Source organism: Corythoichthys intestinalis, chromosome 4 (genome assembly GCF_030265065.1).
Source record: "Corythoichthys intestinalis isolate RoL2023-P3 chromosome 4, ASM3026506v1, whole genome shotgun sequence".
NCBI classification, from domain to species: Eukaryota; Metazoa; Chordata; class Actinopteri; order Syngnathiformes; family Syngnathidae; genus Corythoichthys; species Corythoichthys intestinalis.
Genome location: NC_080398.1, coordinates 37,151,187 through 37,169,159, shown reverse-complemented (window position 1 = coordinate 37,169,159; position 17,973 = coordinate 37,151,187). Strand labels below are relative to the sequence as shown.

General features: G+C 39.7%; 1 protein-coding gene across 1 annotated transcript in view; it reads left to right on the top strand.

Annotated features, from left to right (window-relative positions):
* grik3 (glutamate ionotropic receptor kainate type subunit 3) overlaps positions 1 to 17,973 on the top strand; it is a 283,742-nt gene that overhangs the window by 169,234 nt on the left and 96,535 nt on the right. Inside the window, exons 6-7 of the mRNA XM_057834915.1 lie at positions 3,313 to 3,483; positions 7,513 to 7,656. Coding sequence (XP_057690898.1) covers positions 3,313 to 3,483; positions 7,513 to 7,656 — 315 coding nt within the window. The remainder of the gene's footprint in view (positions 1 to 3,312; positions 3,484 to 7,512; positions 7,657 to 17,973) is intronic.

Genomic DNA, 17,973 nt, shown 5'->3' with positions numbered 1-17,973 from the left:
TTGTTCTCCCCACTGTAGCTCACACAACACAACATACACACAACAATCATGATCAATTATGTACATTAAAAAAAAAAAATACTGGTTGATCGTGATCAACGTCATGAGCACCCCTGATTTAGCATATCAATTAATTAGGTTCATATGCGTGAAAAATGTAGCCCTGACCCCCGTTCACCCAATCTGTTTGGTCTTATTAATGTCTTATCCCAAGCAAAAAGTGTACATAAATGTTATGCTGTAATATCGTCCATATGTGTAGCGCTATTCAACTATGTCAATCAAACCTGACAGCTATCATTTTTGTAGAACTGCAGAATTGTATTCATTAGATTGTGCGGATGTTCCTAATGTTCTGCCGTCAGCCTTCTTCTGGAATGGCATGGATTCCGTGCGACGTCTCTGGTAAAAAGGCAGCGGCGCTGCCAATGTGAACTTATAATTGGAACAAGACACTTTTGTGACACCCTAAAAAAGCTCTAATAGAAACCAGGATGTCACAAGAAATGAATTGTACGTCTGCCAACATTTCTGTCCCACTTAGTTTGTATTCTTAGCTTCAAAAGCTCGGAGAGCGACCCGATCTACTTTTGCGAGCATTTCCGAATGTCACACGGAACAATAGTGATATACTTTGATCCGCGCCCATAAAAAGCCGGCGTGATACTGCGAGACGGAGAGAAGAGGAGAAATAATTCAGTGGCTGGCGGCGTTTTATTTAGTAAGTGTCTAAGGGGCTCCCGTTAGCCTTGCACTAACCCTACAGGGTGCTAATGAAATATCTATGTTGATCCAAATGTCTTTTTCCAAGCCCCCCCGGCCCATTATGCCGCGACATGTGTCAACATGTGACTTCGCACTCTGGCTGCCATGGCTTCCCCAGAAATAACACCAGCCTAAATTGAATCGCTTTTACCAGCCAAGGGAATGGAAGTAATGAATTATTAACGACCCAACAATGTGCCGCCATATTTTTAGTGTATTTTGTACGGCAGGAATATTACCTTTGAAAGTTATGTGAACACAAAGGTGACATGTTCAGACAAAAGCATACCGTAATTTCCCGAATATAAGGCGCACCCGTGTATAACGCGCACCCCAAATTTACTTATAAAATCTAGGGAAAATTATTGTACCCGTGTATAACGCGAACCCTAATTTTAGCACCATTAAATAGAAGAATACAAGAAAACAGAGCTCGTGTACAGATACAGAAATGTCATTTTACTGACTGGTGAAACACAGCACAAGCAAAGCACATTGGTAGTTCAAATTATTACCGTAAACTGACAATATGCACGGTAATAATATGATCTGGCAACTTCTCCAACTTACCAGAATCCAGGAGAAAACAAAACAGATGTGACTTTTCTTTTAAAGGCTGCTGTTTAACTTGCTCCTTTCATCATGATGAATAAATGTTTCTTCCATGGATTGATACGGTAAAGTAAAAGAGGGGACTGAAGTCGTAAATCGGAACAAGCGCATCGCTGTTGATTCACAAGACGAACTATTGTTATTTGGGTTTGAGTTTCCCGAGGTGCAGATATAATTGATGGACACAGGAAGACTGTGTTGCGTTACGTTTGTTATGGTCCGAGTTGCCGAGTTGCAATAAACGTTGACTCAGATGAGTTCAAGAAACTAAATTCTGTGCTTTATGAAGAGTGAAAAAAAGCAGAATTTAACACAGACAAAATCTTTCGACCAATCAGAGTGAAGTATTACCGAAACAAAATGGTGACGTCAGCAACGGATCGCTGCATAAGTTTTCTTCAACACAACATGGCCGTGTCAATAAAAAAAAAAAAAATCGGTCTTTTTATATATATATATATATATTTCTGTCTCCATCCCTGTCCCCGTGTATGATGCGCACCATGATTTTACAAGTTGATTTTGGGGAAAAAAGTGAGTGTCATATTCGGGAAATTACGGTAAGCGGATTTTAAGGGGGGGCCAGGCCCCCCCCGGTGGCCAAAAAGTCTCATTGCATGAAATTGACTTTCCTATATACTGTATATAAAAGTTGTAAAGCAAAAAAACTGCAACACAAATGAATGAAATGAACAAAAAAAAAAAAAAAAATTAGAATTGGTCAAATTTTTTTTTAACAGATCATGTAACTAGCACCTTAGACGGTCATTTGCTCTGCATATAATTTTCACACAAAAAAACAAAACAAAAAAAAATGAGGGGAGGGCAATTTAATTTTTCAAATGATTTTTTTCTTTGATTGAAAATATTTTTTTTTTTGATTGAAACAACCTTATTTGGGATTGAATGATTTAGACACAAATGTCCTACCCATAATATGGCCCAAACACAAAAAGGATTGCTTCAATCAAAGAAAACTTTTTCATTGAAAAATTAAGTGTTCAAATGCATATTTTTCAATCTCAAATATTTTTTCGCGTTCAAAAATTTTTTCTACGACTGAAAATTATTATTTTTTTGATTGAAGTGATTTCTTTTTTGAAGCAACTTATTTTTTGATTGAATAATAAAGACAAAAACGTCCTAGCCAAAATGTGGCCCAAACACAAATCAACATTTCTTCAATCCAAAAAATAAAAAAATCTATCAATCAAAGAAAAATAGCTTTAACATGCATTTTTATGAGTTTCAAATTTATTTTTGCATTCAGACACGTTTTTTTTTTTTTTTTTTTTTTGGATTGAAGCGACTTTTTTGATGGAAGCAACTTTTTTTTTTTAATTGAATAATAGAGACACAAATCTACCTCCATATGGCTCCGCCCATTGGATGCAATTTTTGACAGGGGTAACTACATTGGCACGACACTGGCAGGAGTACCATATTCAATGGTTGACGATCTTGGCGAAAAGTATTGCCTAAGCACCCTGATTTAGAATTGCCCTCAAGAATGATGGGAAACAAAACAACGCTCATTGTCATCTCATTTTTATAAATATTCTTGTAAGTTAATTTTATTGCTGAGGCTGCATTTCGGGGTCATCAACATGTTGTACACCCCCCCCCCCCCCCCACCTCCGCCTCAAAAGTCAAACTCCGCCTAAAAGGATTAATTTTCTCCATTTTCTCTTCCACATATTACAATTTTTCATAGATTGGCTTTTTATAACCCATTTACCAGGCATAATTCTCCTGGCATGGCATTGAAAATGACTGTTTCTCCCTCTTTGGCTTCATTTTGATCTTAATATAGCATCTCTCTAATCAAAAGCTGCATCATTCTGTGTTTCATGTGAGGAGAAAAGCACACAGGATGAGCACTTGAAAGGCAAACGGCGAGCGTGGCGAGACTAAATGAGATATTTTTCTCCGAAGGATCTGATGGCCATTGATTTGGAGCCGTACCGCTTTTGTGGCGTCAACATGACTGGTTTCCGCATCCTGAACGTGGACAATCCACTGGTGTCATCCATCGTGGACAAGTGGTCCATGGAAAGGCAGATAGCGCCTAAACCGGACTCGGGCCTTCTGGAGGGCATCATGACGGTATGTTTTAGTACTTGTTCTTGGGAACCTCTGGATACCACATGATACCATTTGCGATACAATGCTCACAATAGTGGTGATATCACAATATGGCAATACAACAATTATTGATACATGGGTCAGGAAATTATTCAAGGATATTCTACAAATTAACCAATAAACAGAAAAACAAGCTATTTTCCTCCTTCTGATGTCGATTGGAATAAGTTAACCAGTAGTAGACGTCCAATCCATTTGAAGTGGGAACGATCCCTCTAGAGCTGTCCTGACTAGTCGACATTGTTGATTAACCTGTGGGCGTTATTTTATTTTGACTAAATTCTTGTGATTTTGTCCAAGGTGTGGCTTTTCCTTTGAAGTGTGAAAACTAAGTCATTTATGAATATTTTTTCACTTTCAACCACTCAAAAATGTTCACTGGCATCAGACCTATCTACACATATATAGTTATTATTATTATTTTTTTTTTAATGCCCCCTATGGACATTAATAGCAGTATTATTCTAATAGCAAAACTAACTATGCTATATATATGTGTATGTATATATATATATATATATATATTAGGGCTGTCAAACGATTAACATTTTTAATCGAGTTAATTACAGCCAAAAAATTAATTAATCGTAATTAATGGCAATTAATCGCAATTCAAACCATCTATAAAATATGCCATATTTTTCTGTAAATTATTGTTGGAATGGAAAGATAAGAACCAAGATGGATATATAAATTCAACATACAGGACTGTATTTGTTTATTATAACAATAAATCAACAAGATGGCATTAACATTATTAACATTCTTTCTGTTAAAAGGATCCACGGATAGAAAGACTTGTAGTTCTTAAAAGATAAATGTTAGTACAAGTTATAGAAATTTTATATTAAAACTAGGGCTGTCAAAATTATCGCGTTAACGGGCGTTAATTAATTTTTAAAATTAATCCCGTTAAAATATTTGACGCAATTAACGCAGATGTCCCGCTCAGACAAATTTAAATGACTGTTCAGTGAAAAGCTCACTTGTTGTTATGGAGTTATGCCGCCCTCTGCTGGCGCTTGGGTGAATGACCATCTCGCATATTGCCTCAAACAGATTATAGAATGAGGCCGTTTATGGACATTAAGAGTGAAGAGAATGCCACCGCCCGCTTGGGGGCAGCGCCGTTCCATACTCATGTTATTTCTTCAAAACGTGGGAGAATTAGTAGTTGTGAGACGTTTATGCTGTATTCACAATGCAACACAAATTCCTATTTGTGCTCCACACATATTTCGGTAAGTTTTCTTTCTTTTAGTGGCAATTATGTGTCTCTTGTTGTATTTTGGGTAAGATATGTACAGATATATTTAATACAGTAAAGGCGAGTGGACACAGGCGTTCTTTGGACCGCGCCGTTTATTGGCAACTCCTTCACAACAAACATACAGTGGGGAGAACAAGTATTTGATACACTGCCAATGGGAAAACCCATTGGCAGTGTATCAAATACTTGCTCTCCCCAATGTAAGTATCGTTTAGTGAAAGCACAACAAAAATAATATTCCAATCTCTCCAAAAAAAAAAGAAAAAAAATTTCACAAAAAGAAAAGCACTTCAGTCTATAGTAATGAGGCCCTATTCTTAAACAACAATGCAAAATGAACTGGCATTCCATATCAAAATAGCAATGCAAAATACACGTAAAACTTTGGTCACTCTATTTTTATTATTGTTATTTTTATTCTTACTATTATTATATTAACTCTACTTTTGATTTTTTTTTATTTTTTTTTTTTTAACCTGTCCTCTTCAGCTGTTTGACACAGAGAATGGAAGTCTAAGTGCCGGGATTCTGAACAGTTTTAATGTTTCACATTGAGAGTCTGACATACTCCCATTGTGATCATTCAAAATACCTTTTTATTATGACAAAGCAGCGAACAGGAAGGGATTATGGGGGGACAGAAGAAAAGAAATACAAGAGAAGAAAGAAAAGAAACACATACACAAACAACAAGAAATACATTGAACATCTAAATTAGTTACTAATATGCTGGTGCTATCGTCAGCGAGATGTATTTCCGGTTTACACCATGTGGGGGCCTATTGGCCAGTGAAAGAGGAGGATGGGGGTGGGGGTGTCTATAAGACTATAAGCTAAGTGATTGAAAGGGGTAGAGTGTACACAAATCAGTTCTTTGATCTATAACCCAGTAATCGTGTGAATCTCTTATGAGTGTAAGCCCGTTGGCGACCAACCCTACGCCGCCGCATCGCCAATCCCGGCACCGAGACCCCAAACCCGAGCATGCCCTACCACATCCAGCAGCACGCAAGCCCCACCGGGTGTGCGACAGCCACGCAGACGGGCAGAGAAACCGCGCGGGCGCCAACCCAGGGCCACGGCCCCCACCCAGCCAGCCCGGGGAGGGAGGGCGGGCGCGGGGGCGGGGGGGTCATGCGCAGCTCTACTTTTGATTGAAAATTTTACAAATTTTCTTAAAACGAAAACATGAAGAGGGGTTTTAATATAAAATTACTATAACTTGTAACTATAACATTTATCGTTTAAGAACTACAAGTCTTTCTATCCGTGGATCACTTTAACAGAAAGAATGTTAATGCCATTTGTGGATTTATTGTTACAATAAACATATACAGTACTTATGTACAGTATGTTGTATGTATATATCCGTCGTGTGTCTTATCTTTCCATTCCAACAATAATTTACATAAAAACATGGCATATTTTAGAGATGGTTTGAATTGCGATTAATTGTGATTGATTACGATTAATTAATTTTTAAGCTGTAATTAACTCGATTAAAAATTTTAATCGTTTGACAGCCCTAATTAAAACCCCTCTTAATGTTTTCGTTTGAATAAAATTTGTAAAATTTTCAATCAAAAAATAAACTAGTAGCCCGCCATTGTTGATGTCAATAATTACTTACACAATGCTCATGGGTGCTGAAGCCTATAAAATCAGTCGCACCCAAGCGCCAGCAGAGGGCGGCAAAACTCCATAAAACACAATTAACAAGTGAGCGTTTCACTGTACCGTCATTTAAATGTGTCTGAGTGGGGCATCTGCGTTAATTGCGTCAAATATTTTAACGTGATTAATTAAAAAAATTAATTAACGCCCGTTAAAGCAATAATTTTGACAGACCTAATATACAAATATAATAATAAAAGTTTAATTTGAACATTTCATATGATAGAGGCCCAAATAAGTCCATAAGTCATAACAACATAATTTTTTATGCATGCCCAGTTTTTACACTGTACACTCTGTTGTACTTCTTCATACCAAGTGAGTCAACCTTCCACTTAGCAAACCTGTTTCGACTAATCAGTCCAAATCCTGGTCTCAAACAGTCAGCATCCAATAATAGGGTCTTAACCTTCACCAAACCCCTTAGACTGACTCACAGAACCCCAGGGGTTCAATTCAACCCAGGTTAAGAACCACTGCACTAAGCAGAATTCAATATTTTCATGGACAGAAGATAATTTTTCTCACCACACAGGCAGATTTGCACATTTTTAAATGACAGTAATGTGAATTTTGACCCTGAAAAGAACCTGCAATTGAGTGTTCGAAAAATAACATTAATATTATCAGTTTTATCTGTAATTAAAATGCTGAACATAGCCCGACCATATCGTTCAAAAACACCTTCACGGTTCTCTTGAAAGGATTATTGAGCTTTTTCTACTGCGCGGACTGAGAGTGTTGAGCAAATAAATCCAAAATTTCAGCATTTTATTTCATTAGACACACTGCTATCTTTAGAGAAACACACGATGCTGAATTGCTTTATAGAATTTCAAATAGTTAACCATTTTGAAATGGTTGAGTCTGATTAACTCAAAATGAGACGACTACCACAGCAGGGATTCCGAATTTTGTTGCCAAGGGGTCCGCATAAATATAGAAGTGTTTTGTAGTACAATACTCATAACGGCTCCCAAATCAGTCATATTTGCCCCGCTTTTTGGCAGGCACCAGCTGAAACAATGTTCACCCCATTATTCCAGACAGATGCGGCTCTGACCTACGACGCCGTCCACATCGTGTCCGTCTCCTACCAGCACGCGCCGCAGATGACGGTCAACTCTCTTCAGTGCCACCGCCACAAACCCTGGAGATTCGGCGGCCGCTTTATGAGTTTTATCAAAGAGGTAACTGTCTTCTCCATTTGCTGTTCATATTAAAAGCTGAGCGGTGTTTGCGGTGGACTGGAGTGGACTTGCATGTTTACCTAGTAAATCAATCACATCCACAAACAAAGCGAGCCCAGCCTTGATGGACACATTAAAGCAGCGTTGCTGTCTGCTGTGTAAAGTTCCCTCCAGTGGTTGATTTATCTACTGAATGTTGCAACCTTTTGAAAGCACAATTTGTGAAACTTGCCTGGAGTTTATCAAACATTAGAGTATGTTGTTGTACACAAAATAAAAACATGAAGAGGCTGTGTGCTGATGCTAATATTTGTAACTTGATATGATAACAAAGGCGCTAGGACTGCTACTTGTTTTTCCTTTGCTATGAGTAGAGCAATCTGACCAAAGCACACTTGGACCGTGTGTATTTTTATGTGAGACCAAGATTGAGCTTTTTGGCAACTGTTGAGGTGATTGCAGCTCAACGTTGCATTCGTAGGAAGAATTGACGGAGAATAAGTTGTCTTTCAGCCAAAACTTGGCATGTTTAATATCCATTGACATGCGGATACATCCTCTCTCATTGCTGTCTTCACAGGCAATCCCACAAATGAAAGTCATCAAAGTCAAACACAAAGAAGTAATAAATGTAGCACTTTAGACAATTAAGTCCCATCCTGCCATCTTGTGTCGAAAAGATAATGTCAATAATAAGCAATAGGAACATTATTTCAACATCAACTGAGGACACATTTATGAATACAAAACATTTCCTCCACCATTTCTCTCAACACCCCCACTTGTTCTCATGTTGATGGCCTTTTTAACAACCACATGAACTTTTAAATTTCAAATTCCAAAAATAACACTGTCAAACTTCTTCAATTTAAACTTTGTTACAGGTTTTGTCATGATATCAGCTATCATGTCATCCGTTGTCAATCAGGTAGCACTCCGCATCTCCTCTTTTGAGTGCGACTCCACTGCACCGGGTACCATCTGCCAACTCGACGCTGTGGTTCTCTGGTTTGAACGTCTCCTGGAAGCTTTTGAATTTGGTCTCGTCAGTGATGATATGAGATGTCGCTCCCGTGTCCACCATCAGGCCTCGTTCCCGGATGCTGTGTGTATCCTGCCGCCTGGTGTAGGGCTGTTCATCTCTCACCTTAAACATGAAGTCAGGATCTCCATCTTCAGCAATTTTTCTCGCTCCGTCCGGTCTTTCCTTGCGTCTGCAAGTGGTGTCTTTATGCGTGTCCGTTTTGCACCGACTACACCATGTCTTTTGTCGACATGATTTTGCACGGTGACCTTTGATACCACATTTGAAGCACACCAACTCTGCTTCGTCTTTGATCCGGTCACGAGCGTTTGCTTTTGTGGTTTGCTTTGAAGCTCTTGCTTTAGTCTTCATCACTCTGTCGCTTGTTTCTGCTGCATTTAACTTTTCCGTTTCTTCAAAACTTCGGAGTTTGGTTTTGAATTCTGCAAATGTCATGTTCTCATCGGTATGCGCCACATGAATGGTAAATGGCTTGTAACTTTCTGGCAGCCCCTTCAAGACCATTGCGATAAGTAGACCATCTGCCATTGTTTCACCTGCATTTCGCCATGCTGTGATGGCGGTCTCAGCTCTTATTATGTAGTCCACTATGCTTTCTTCGGTTCCCTTTTGAAGAGATGTTAGCATGGTGTACAAGTTTATAATCCTGGGTTTTCCCTTCCCAGCATAATATTCCCTTAATATTTTCAGAGCTTTTCTTCCGTCATTTGGCGCATCTCTCATTATTAACGAGAGGCTTTTATCATCAAGAAGTTGTATCATTTCAGCATACGCGTCCGCATTTTTCATTTCATCATTTTCTCTCTCTGCTTCAGTGGTTGGTCCTACCAGCACTGTCTTCTTTAGCCCGATTAGATGAAAATGTCCCAACATTTTAGTTTCCCAGAGTTCATATTTAGCTTCATCTCCGTCAAATGCCAGTCGAGGTAACCTACTTGTTCCTCGTGGATCCATGTTGCCTGTTAGCTTTTTCCGCTAATCAGCAGTCCGTGAGCATGCTGTCCTTCGCGACCTTCTACACGGTGGAAACTGACTTTACCTTCGAATGACTCCTGGGCCCATAACCTGTTGAGGTGATTGCAGCTCAACGTTGCATTCGTAGGAAGAATTGACGGAGAATAAGTTGTCTTTTAGCCAAAACTTGGCATGTTTAATATCCATTGACATGCGGATACATCCTCTCTCATTGCTGTCTTCACAGGCAATCCCACAAATGAAAGTCATCAAAGTCAAACACAAAGAAGTAATAAATGTAGCACTTTAGAGAATTAAGTCCCATCCTGCCATCTTGTGGCGAAAAGATAATGTCAATAATAAGCAATAGGAACATTATTTCAACATCAACTGAGGACACATTTGTGAATACAAAACATTTCCTCCACCATTTCTCTCAACAGCAACAAACACTCTAATTGGGTCTGGCGTGCCACGAAAGATGCGCATGCTGAAAAGCACCTCATACCCACTGTGAAGTATGGGGGTGGGTCAGTGATGCTGTGGGGCTGTTTGCAGGGTACCTGCGGGTTATTAAAAGTATTAAAAAGGCATTGAATTAAAAGTATTAAATTAGCTGTCGTAAGTCTGGAATTTTTTCACCGTGGTTTTAATTTTCAAGAACATCTCAGTGCAACCTAAATTATATCCGTGATGAAGTTTTTTGTTTTTTTTTTAACCCATAACGAAGACGACGCGTAGATTTTTTACGATGCACTGCACCTCGTGCGTGCGCGCCGTTAGCATCATTAGCTTCAACATCACAACAGCAGGCAATCGCACAGTACCAGGCCCGGAGCGACTAATCGGGAGAACCGGGACAGTTCCCGGTGGGCCGGCCTGACGTTTTGGGCGGTCGTAATACACATTTTTAACGAAGTTTTCAGTTAAACTATTTATTAACGGCATCACGCAACCCGCTTTGCGCGATAAATTGTGGCCCTTCTAGCATTCCGTAGTTTGAAGTTCAATACTCAGCAACAGGCTCCCTCATTCTCCAGTGCCGCCAGCTCTGCCCCTGGGAAAGAGTATCATGACATCATCCTGTTGACTTGATTCTGGAAAAACTTTGTTTTGGGTTTTAATGGCCGAAATGGGGCACGTTGAGGCAGCATGACGAGCGTGAACCCGTCTGGCTGTTGGCGCGACCCATTATCGTTGTTTTTGAGCATGTTTGGATAAAAGTACAGCGATAAACCGTAAATGAACATGCAGAATGAAATAATTTTAATGAGAGCACCAATAAAACTTCCACCATGGAGGCTCCAGGCACTATTTTTGGGCACAAAGACGGAGGATTGGGGTGAAATCCACGTTCTCAGGCAAAACATAAGTTGGGCATTTTAACCCAAAACATTGCACTCTAAGGTGGACTGATGAGCGTGAACTACCCTGAAATACACAGGTGTCTGAACCAGGGGTCGCGTTAACTGAATATTTTCCGTCGTTGACCGGTTTTTTAAAACGGTGACGGAAAAAACTGAAGTCCATCCGTCATTTTGACAGGTTGCAATTCACACCCCAGACCACAGGGTGGCGAGTGAGCATATTAATTAGCTATTGTCTCTCTTGATGCATGACGTCGTTGGCCTTACTCGGAAAAATGTCAAGGCAACTGAGTGTTTGCCTGGCACGGCCAGACTGTTCTCCCTGTATTTTTCAAACACTGAGAGAAAAGTCTGGGACACAGCCTCTCGAGTAGGTACAAAATCAATCGACAAATCAGATTTGTTTATTTGCGTGACGTGTTCTTCACGACCAACGTCACTCTTGCGCGCCGAAAGTCGTCTCTACAACAACACGGATGGCGAACGGGACAGCCGAGAATATGTTCCAATCCGCGGTAAATTCAGTTTTAAATGAGCTAAAACACATCGACACGAGTCATTGACAACAGTCTGTCTCGCGCTAGCCATGTTGAATGTTGTTATGCTTGTTGTTAACACTTGTTGATGTTGGTAGATCGTTTTCTTCTTGGAGATGAAATGCATGTGTGGCAGTTTAGCATTTAAAAATTTTTTTTTTTTAAATAGCGTTTTGACAGTTGGCGTCATATTTTCGGAATCAAAGCACCATATACCAGAACAGCATTCCGGCCCTGAATCTTATACCGGAACTGCGTTCCTGACCGTTCTGGCCCACATTCACCCCTGGTTTCAACAGATAATGCGAGGAACTAGTGCTGCAACGATTAATCGGTTAACTCGAGTAATTCAATTAGAAAAAACATTCGAATTGAATTTTGCTGCTTTGAGCATTCATTTAATTAAAGTGGCGTTTGAATGGTTTGTTTTGAAAATGCTTGCATTTAGTTATATTGATTCGGGTGGATACACTGCCCTCTAGTGGCAACAGTGATTATTGACTCATTTCACATGGGTGAATCCAGCTGCTCCCTGTTAAGGCCAACATAAGTTTTTGTTTGAGCTAATGTTGTTTAATGCATTCGTAATGTAGTTTATCGATATATTCGGCCGATTTTTGTGGGAATTTGTGTTTGGACCATTTTTTAAGAGCATTGTAAAAAAAAAAATGTTATCATTTTATGGCATTTAAGCTAGCAGACTTTTGCTATGTAAGTTAGCTAATGGTTCTTTGTTGTATTTAAATCCTAACTTATTTATTTGTTTTTTTCCGTTTGAGGCTCAGATCAGGTATCTTATTTTTTTATGTTCGTTATCCGACTATTCGATTAATCGAACTAACTAGCTCATCGATTAATCGACTACAAAATCAATTGACTTCAGCCCGATGAGGACCTAATTTTAGAATGGAGTAGGCGTTGAATAACCGAAGTCAAACACAATTAAAGTCTCGCTATCACGTCAGGGAGTACTTAACTGAATTTGATAGATTCTACTTCATTAAGCCACAACTAGTAGTCCTTTTGTTTGTAAAATGAACAAAAAATAAAAAAACCAAAAAACACAAAACACAATTTTAAGCCAATTTCGCTGGTGGCCAGGAAAATAGCATCAGTAACCGGAAGAGATGCAATCAAAGGCAGGCTTTTTTGCACGCAGTGCCCTCATGCGTTTAGTTTCATTGTTGCGGCCGACAGCATTTTTGTTGGTTATCCAAGAATTTCAGTTGTTTTAATTATAAAAATGGTTAATATGTGTTGTGTACGGAACAATAGTTAATATGCGGTGTATGCAGGGGTAAAAGTCAGGTTATTAGCAATTGTTTCTACAAAATGGATAAGCGATAAGACTTTTCTCAGGGACTGTATGTAAGATAGTTACTATTCAGCCGCTCGAGATCCGATGATAATTAGAGTCAACTTGCTTGCACGTATAGCGCTCTCTTCCTCCTCTGACCCACTTTCAATTTAGTATCGTGACCCATTGCACGATAAAGTGAACAAGTCTTGACTGCTATTTTGCATTGAGTCCTATGACATCTGCTGGAATCCTTGCCCTTGACTATGTCATCGGTTTCAGCGATGCATAGGCAAACCTTTACAAAAATGATTTATATTGCACAATTTCAATAGTTATTGATCTTTTTGAGTCTTGATAATTTAATTTTGAATACTCTTTGACAATATTCAATCATTAAATTAGTGTAAAAAAAAAAAAAACATGATGGTGGACTTTGAACATGGAGCTTGTCTTTGCTAGCTATGTTATGTTAAGATGTTTGCTAGCATAGCGTGCCATTAGACATGTTAAAAATGTTTATTTTTTGGTATTTTTATGTGTGTATTAATTTCACTTTAGTTTTTTTTATTATTATTTTTTTTTTATCTGAAGGTAGGCTTTCATATTCTGCACGCGGCCAAGCTTCTAGTTACATTTTTGGTCAAATATTTCCAGACACATGAAGCATAGTATCTCATTTTATTTCGCACCGTTGCTCTCGCTTTCTGTTCAGTAGTCCCATTGCTATGAATTTTTTAAGACTAGTGATGACCAGAGGAGCCAAATCGTGAGTGCATAACTGCTTTTCTATTCCACTAGTAGCTTATTTTCTTAAGCTTGGAGCCGCGCAGACATACTCATAATCACTATGCTATGATAGCGCAGTAATGACATCGTAAATACATTAAATATTTGATGAAAATTACTCATCCTCAAGTGCTTTTGTAACATTAAATTGTCGTCTGTAGGGAAGAAAAAGCATACAGTATATATGCCTCACTGTATTTTTTGTTGTTGTTGTTGTTGTGAACGCATTTGAACGCAACACGCGGGAGCTAGAGTGAAGGGACTGAGGGCACACTTGGTTTTTATGATCAATCGCCGAGTTGTGATTGAAATACAGTAAATCTTTAGAAAACAACAAAAGCCTGACAACGTTACTTGGGATGTTACAATCGACGATGCTCAGTTGCGCACTCACCACTTGGAAAATAGCAAATAGAACTTGCCCTGCGAGCAGGACTGAACGGGCCCTCGGGCAACGTATCGATTCCTCCAATTTATTATTGGTGAAAAAGTAATAACCACCTAAGAATAATAATTATTACATTGGCCATTTTCATTTGCCATGAAAAAGTAATAATAATAACTTGCCATGAAGAAGCCCTAACCCTAAACACAAAAAAAACTCCCAACTTTGGTACCCCGCACAGGTCAGGCCCATGAATGAAAACTCACCATTTTGATATGTGCAAATTTTGGTGAGTTTTAAGCATGTTCAGAACTTCAAATTGGCCCTTTTCATTTGCCCTGAAGAAGCCCTAACCCTAAACCCTAACCCCCATAGAACGCCCAACTTTAGTAGCCCAGGTCAGGCCCGTGAATGAAAACGCACCATTATTATAACTTAACATCTCATATGTGTCATGAAGAGTCTCACCAATTTTGAGGAGGATCTAACTAACACGGTGCAATGGTCTCAAACGTGCACGCTGGTTTTCGACAAAAAGTGCATGTTTTTCAACATTCAATGCAAAATACCCGATTTCCTGTTGGGTTTGAAATATGGGTGCAAGAGACTTTTTGAAGCATTTTTGCACAAGGTATCGACTCCCCAAATTTCATCGCTCTACGTTGAAAAAAGCTAAACGGAGAGGCCTTTTTTAAAAATTCCAGGGGGCGCCACTGGGCCATTTTGTGACATTTTCTCAACATTGCAAATTTATCAAAATTTATACGAAGCTGCATGTTTGTGCAAATTTTGGTGAATTTTTGAGCATGTTAAGACCTCCAAATTGGCCATTTTCGCATGAAAAAATAATAATAATAATAATCCCTTGCATTCCAATAGGGCCTTCACACCTGTTGGTGCTCGGGCCCTAAATATATGGTGTGCGTATAGTACCTGGAAGTGGAAACCTTAACCAGGAGGGCTTGTGCATAACAGTGTCGCTCCTGGAAGTGGCGACAGTTTTGACAGGCGAAAATGTCATGAAAATGAAACTGATTGCATGCCTCTGTGACTTGGGGTATCACGCAGTTCACTTTTTGTGGTTTAATTTTCTCCTACGCATTTTTATATACTCCAGTTATATATACTCCGATCAGCCAGCTCCGCTGTTGGCTGATCGGAGACTTTATGCGGGACACAAGCTCCGTAATAGCGCTCATCTCCGTGTAATCCACGATGGGAGGAGCACCAATGGGCACAAAACTGAAGCATATTATTGCAACGTACGTTTGAAGGTTCAAGAAAAATATGTGAATGAATTATCAGCTCATCACAGCTCGTTCAAGTCAAGCGAGCCCGCCGGCACCACATTCAAAATTACGGGTTGGTGGAGAGGCAGATGCGCTCATCAAAACAGCCAGATAGTCTAACTAATTACACGTTTAAGGCCATTATCCTACCTAATCTAAATGTAGCCTAAGGAATCTCCGAAACTTTTGTTTATGGACTGATGGTTTTGTTCAGAAGCTTGTTAGGGTCAGAGAGTCTGAGGGTCATCTTTGCTGCAAACCTATATGTGATCAGGTTTTGAAATAAGAAGCATGATAAGAAAGAAATGCTTGCAATATTTCAATAATTTTTAATAGTTGAAAAGCTTTAGTTTTCAGGGGTCCCGTGGGGTCTTAAAAAGTCTTTAATGTCTTGATAAAAGTGTTCTAAAAAGGCATTGGACTTGATCTGGTACGTCTTGGATTCCTTCAATTGAATAAAATTGTGTCTAAGAAAGCTTTTTTTTGTATGCATCTCAGTTGAAATAGATATGACGTCTACTAGCGTCAAATTAATGTCTTAAATTCACAGCTAGAGATGACCGATATATTGGCCGGCTGATATATCGAGCCGATATTTGGAAATTTGACGTATATTGTCAAATTTATAGTGGGGAGAACAAGTATTTGATACACTGCCGATTTTGCTGGTTTTCCCACTTGCAAGCCATGTAGAGCTCTATAATTTGTATCCTAAATTCTCTTCAACTGTGAGGGACGGAATCTAATACAAAAATCCAGAAAATCACATTGTATAATTTTTAAATAATAAATTTGTATTTAACTGCATGAAATAAGTATTTGATACAGTACCAACTAGTAAATATTTCGGCTCTTAGTTCTTTTTTAAGAACCCCTCCTGTTCTCCACTCATTACCGGAAGTAACTGCACCTGTTTGAACTTGTTATCTATATGAAAGACACCTGTTCACATGCTCAAACAAACAAACTCCAACCTCTCCACAATGGCCAAGACCAAAGAGCTGTGTTAGGACATCAGGGATAAAATAATAGACCTGCACAAGGCTGGGATGGGCTACAGGAAAATAAGCAAGCAGCTTGGTGAGAAGGTAACAGCTGTTGGAGCGATTATTAGAAAATGGAAGAAGTTCAAGTTGACGGTCAGTCTGCCTCGTTCTGGGGCTCTATGCAAGATCTCACCTCGTGGGGCATCACTGATCATGAGGAAGGTGAGGGATCAGCCCAAAACTACACGGCAGGACCTGGTCAATGACCTGAAGAGAGCGTGAACCACAGTCTCGAAGAAAACCATCGGAAACAGATTACGTCGTCATGGATTAAAATCCTACAGCGCACGCAAGGTCCCGCTGCTGAAGCCAGTGCATGTCCAGACACGTCTGAAGTTTGCCACTGACCATCTGGATGATCCAGAGGAGCAATGGGAGAAGGTCATGTGGTCGGATGAGACCAAAATTGAACTTTTTGGTCTAAGCTCGGCTCGTCGTGTTTGGAGGAAAAAGAAGGATGAGTACAACCCCAAGAACACCATCCCAACCGTGAAACATGGAGGAGGAGACATCATTTTTTGGGGCTGCTTCTCTGCCAACGGTACAGGACGACTGCACCGTATTGAGGGGAGGATGGATGGGGCTATGTATCGCCAGATCTTGGCTGACAACCTCCTTCCTTCAGTGAGAGCCCTGAAGATGGGTCGTGGCTGGGTCTTCCAGCATGACAACGACCCAAAGCACGCAGCCAAGGCAACTAAAGAGTGGCTCCGTAAGAAGCATCTTAAGGTCCCGGAGTGGCCTAGCCAGTCACCAGATTTGAACCCGATAGAAAATCTATGGACGGAGCTGAAATTCCGTGTTGCCCGGCAGCAGCCCCGAAACCTGAAGGCTCTGGAGAAGATCTACATGGAGGTGTGGGCCAAAATCCCTGCTGCAGTGTGTGCAAACCTTGTCAAGGACTACAGGAAACGTTTCGTATCTATAATAGCAAACAAAGGTTTCTGTACCAAATATTAAGTTCGATTTTTGTGATGTATCAAATACTTATTTCATGCAATTAAATGCAAATTTATTATTTAAAAATCATACAACGTGATTTTATGTTTTTTTTTTGTATTAGATTCCGTCCCTCACAGTTGAAGAGAACTTATGATACAAATTACAGACCTCTACATGCTTTGCAGGTGGGAAAACCAGCAAAATCGAAAGTGTATCAAATACTTGTCCTCCCCACTGTATATCTATATGTACATATAGACCCTACCCACGTGACGTCAGAACTCCTTCCTCCTGACTGGTGCCGCCCAATTGTCCGTCAACACATCATGTTTACCTGTTACGGCTACGTACATTCCTCCTATTTACGACGTGTTTTTCTGCTCGTTAACATTAATAATCAAAATGGTGAAGGCGTGTGTGGCGGTCGGTTGCAATAACAGAGAAGATAGACGGAGAAGACGGAGAGACTTGAAGTTCTACCGGATTCCGAGAGACACGGAGAGAAGAGAGCGAGATGGGCTGCTGCAATTCGACGAGAAAACTGGGCTCCAAACGATTACCACAGATTATGTAGTAGTCATTTTATATCTGGTAAGATGCATTTAATATATATTTAGAGGGTTTTGGGCTGACAACCACAATTAAGATCATTGCTAGGCTAATCGCT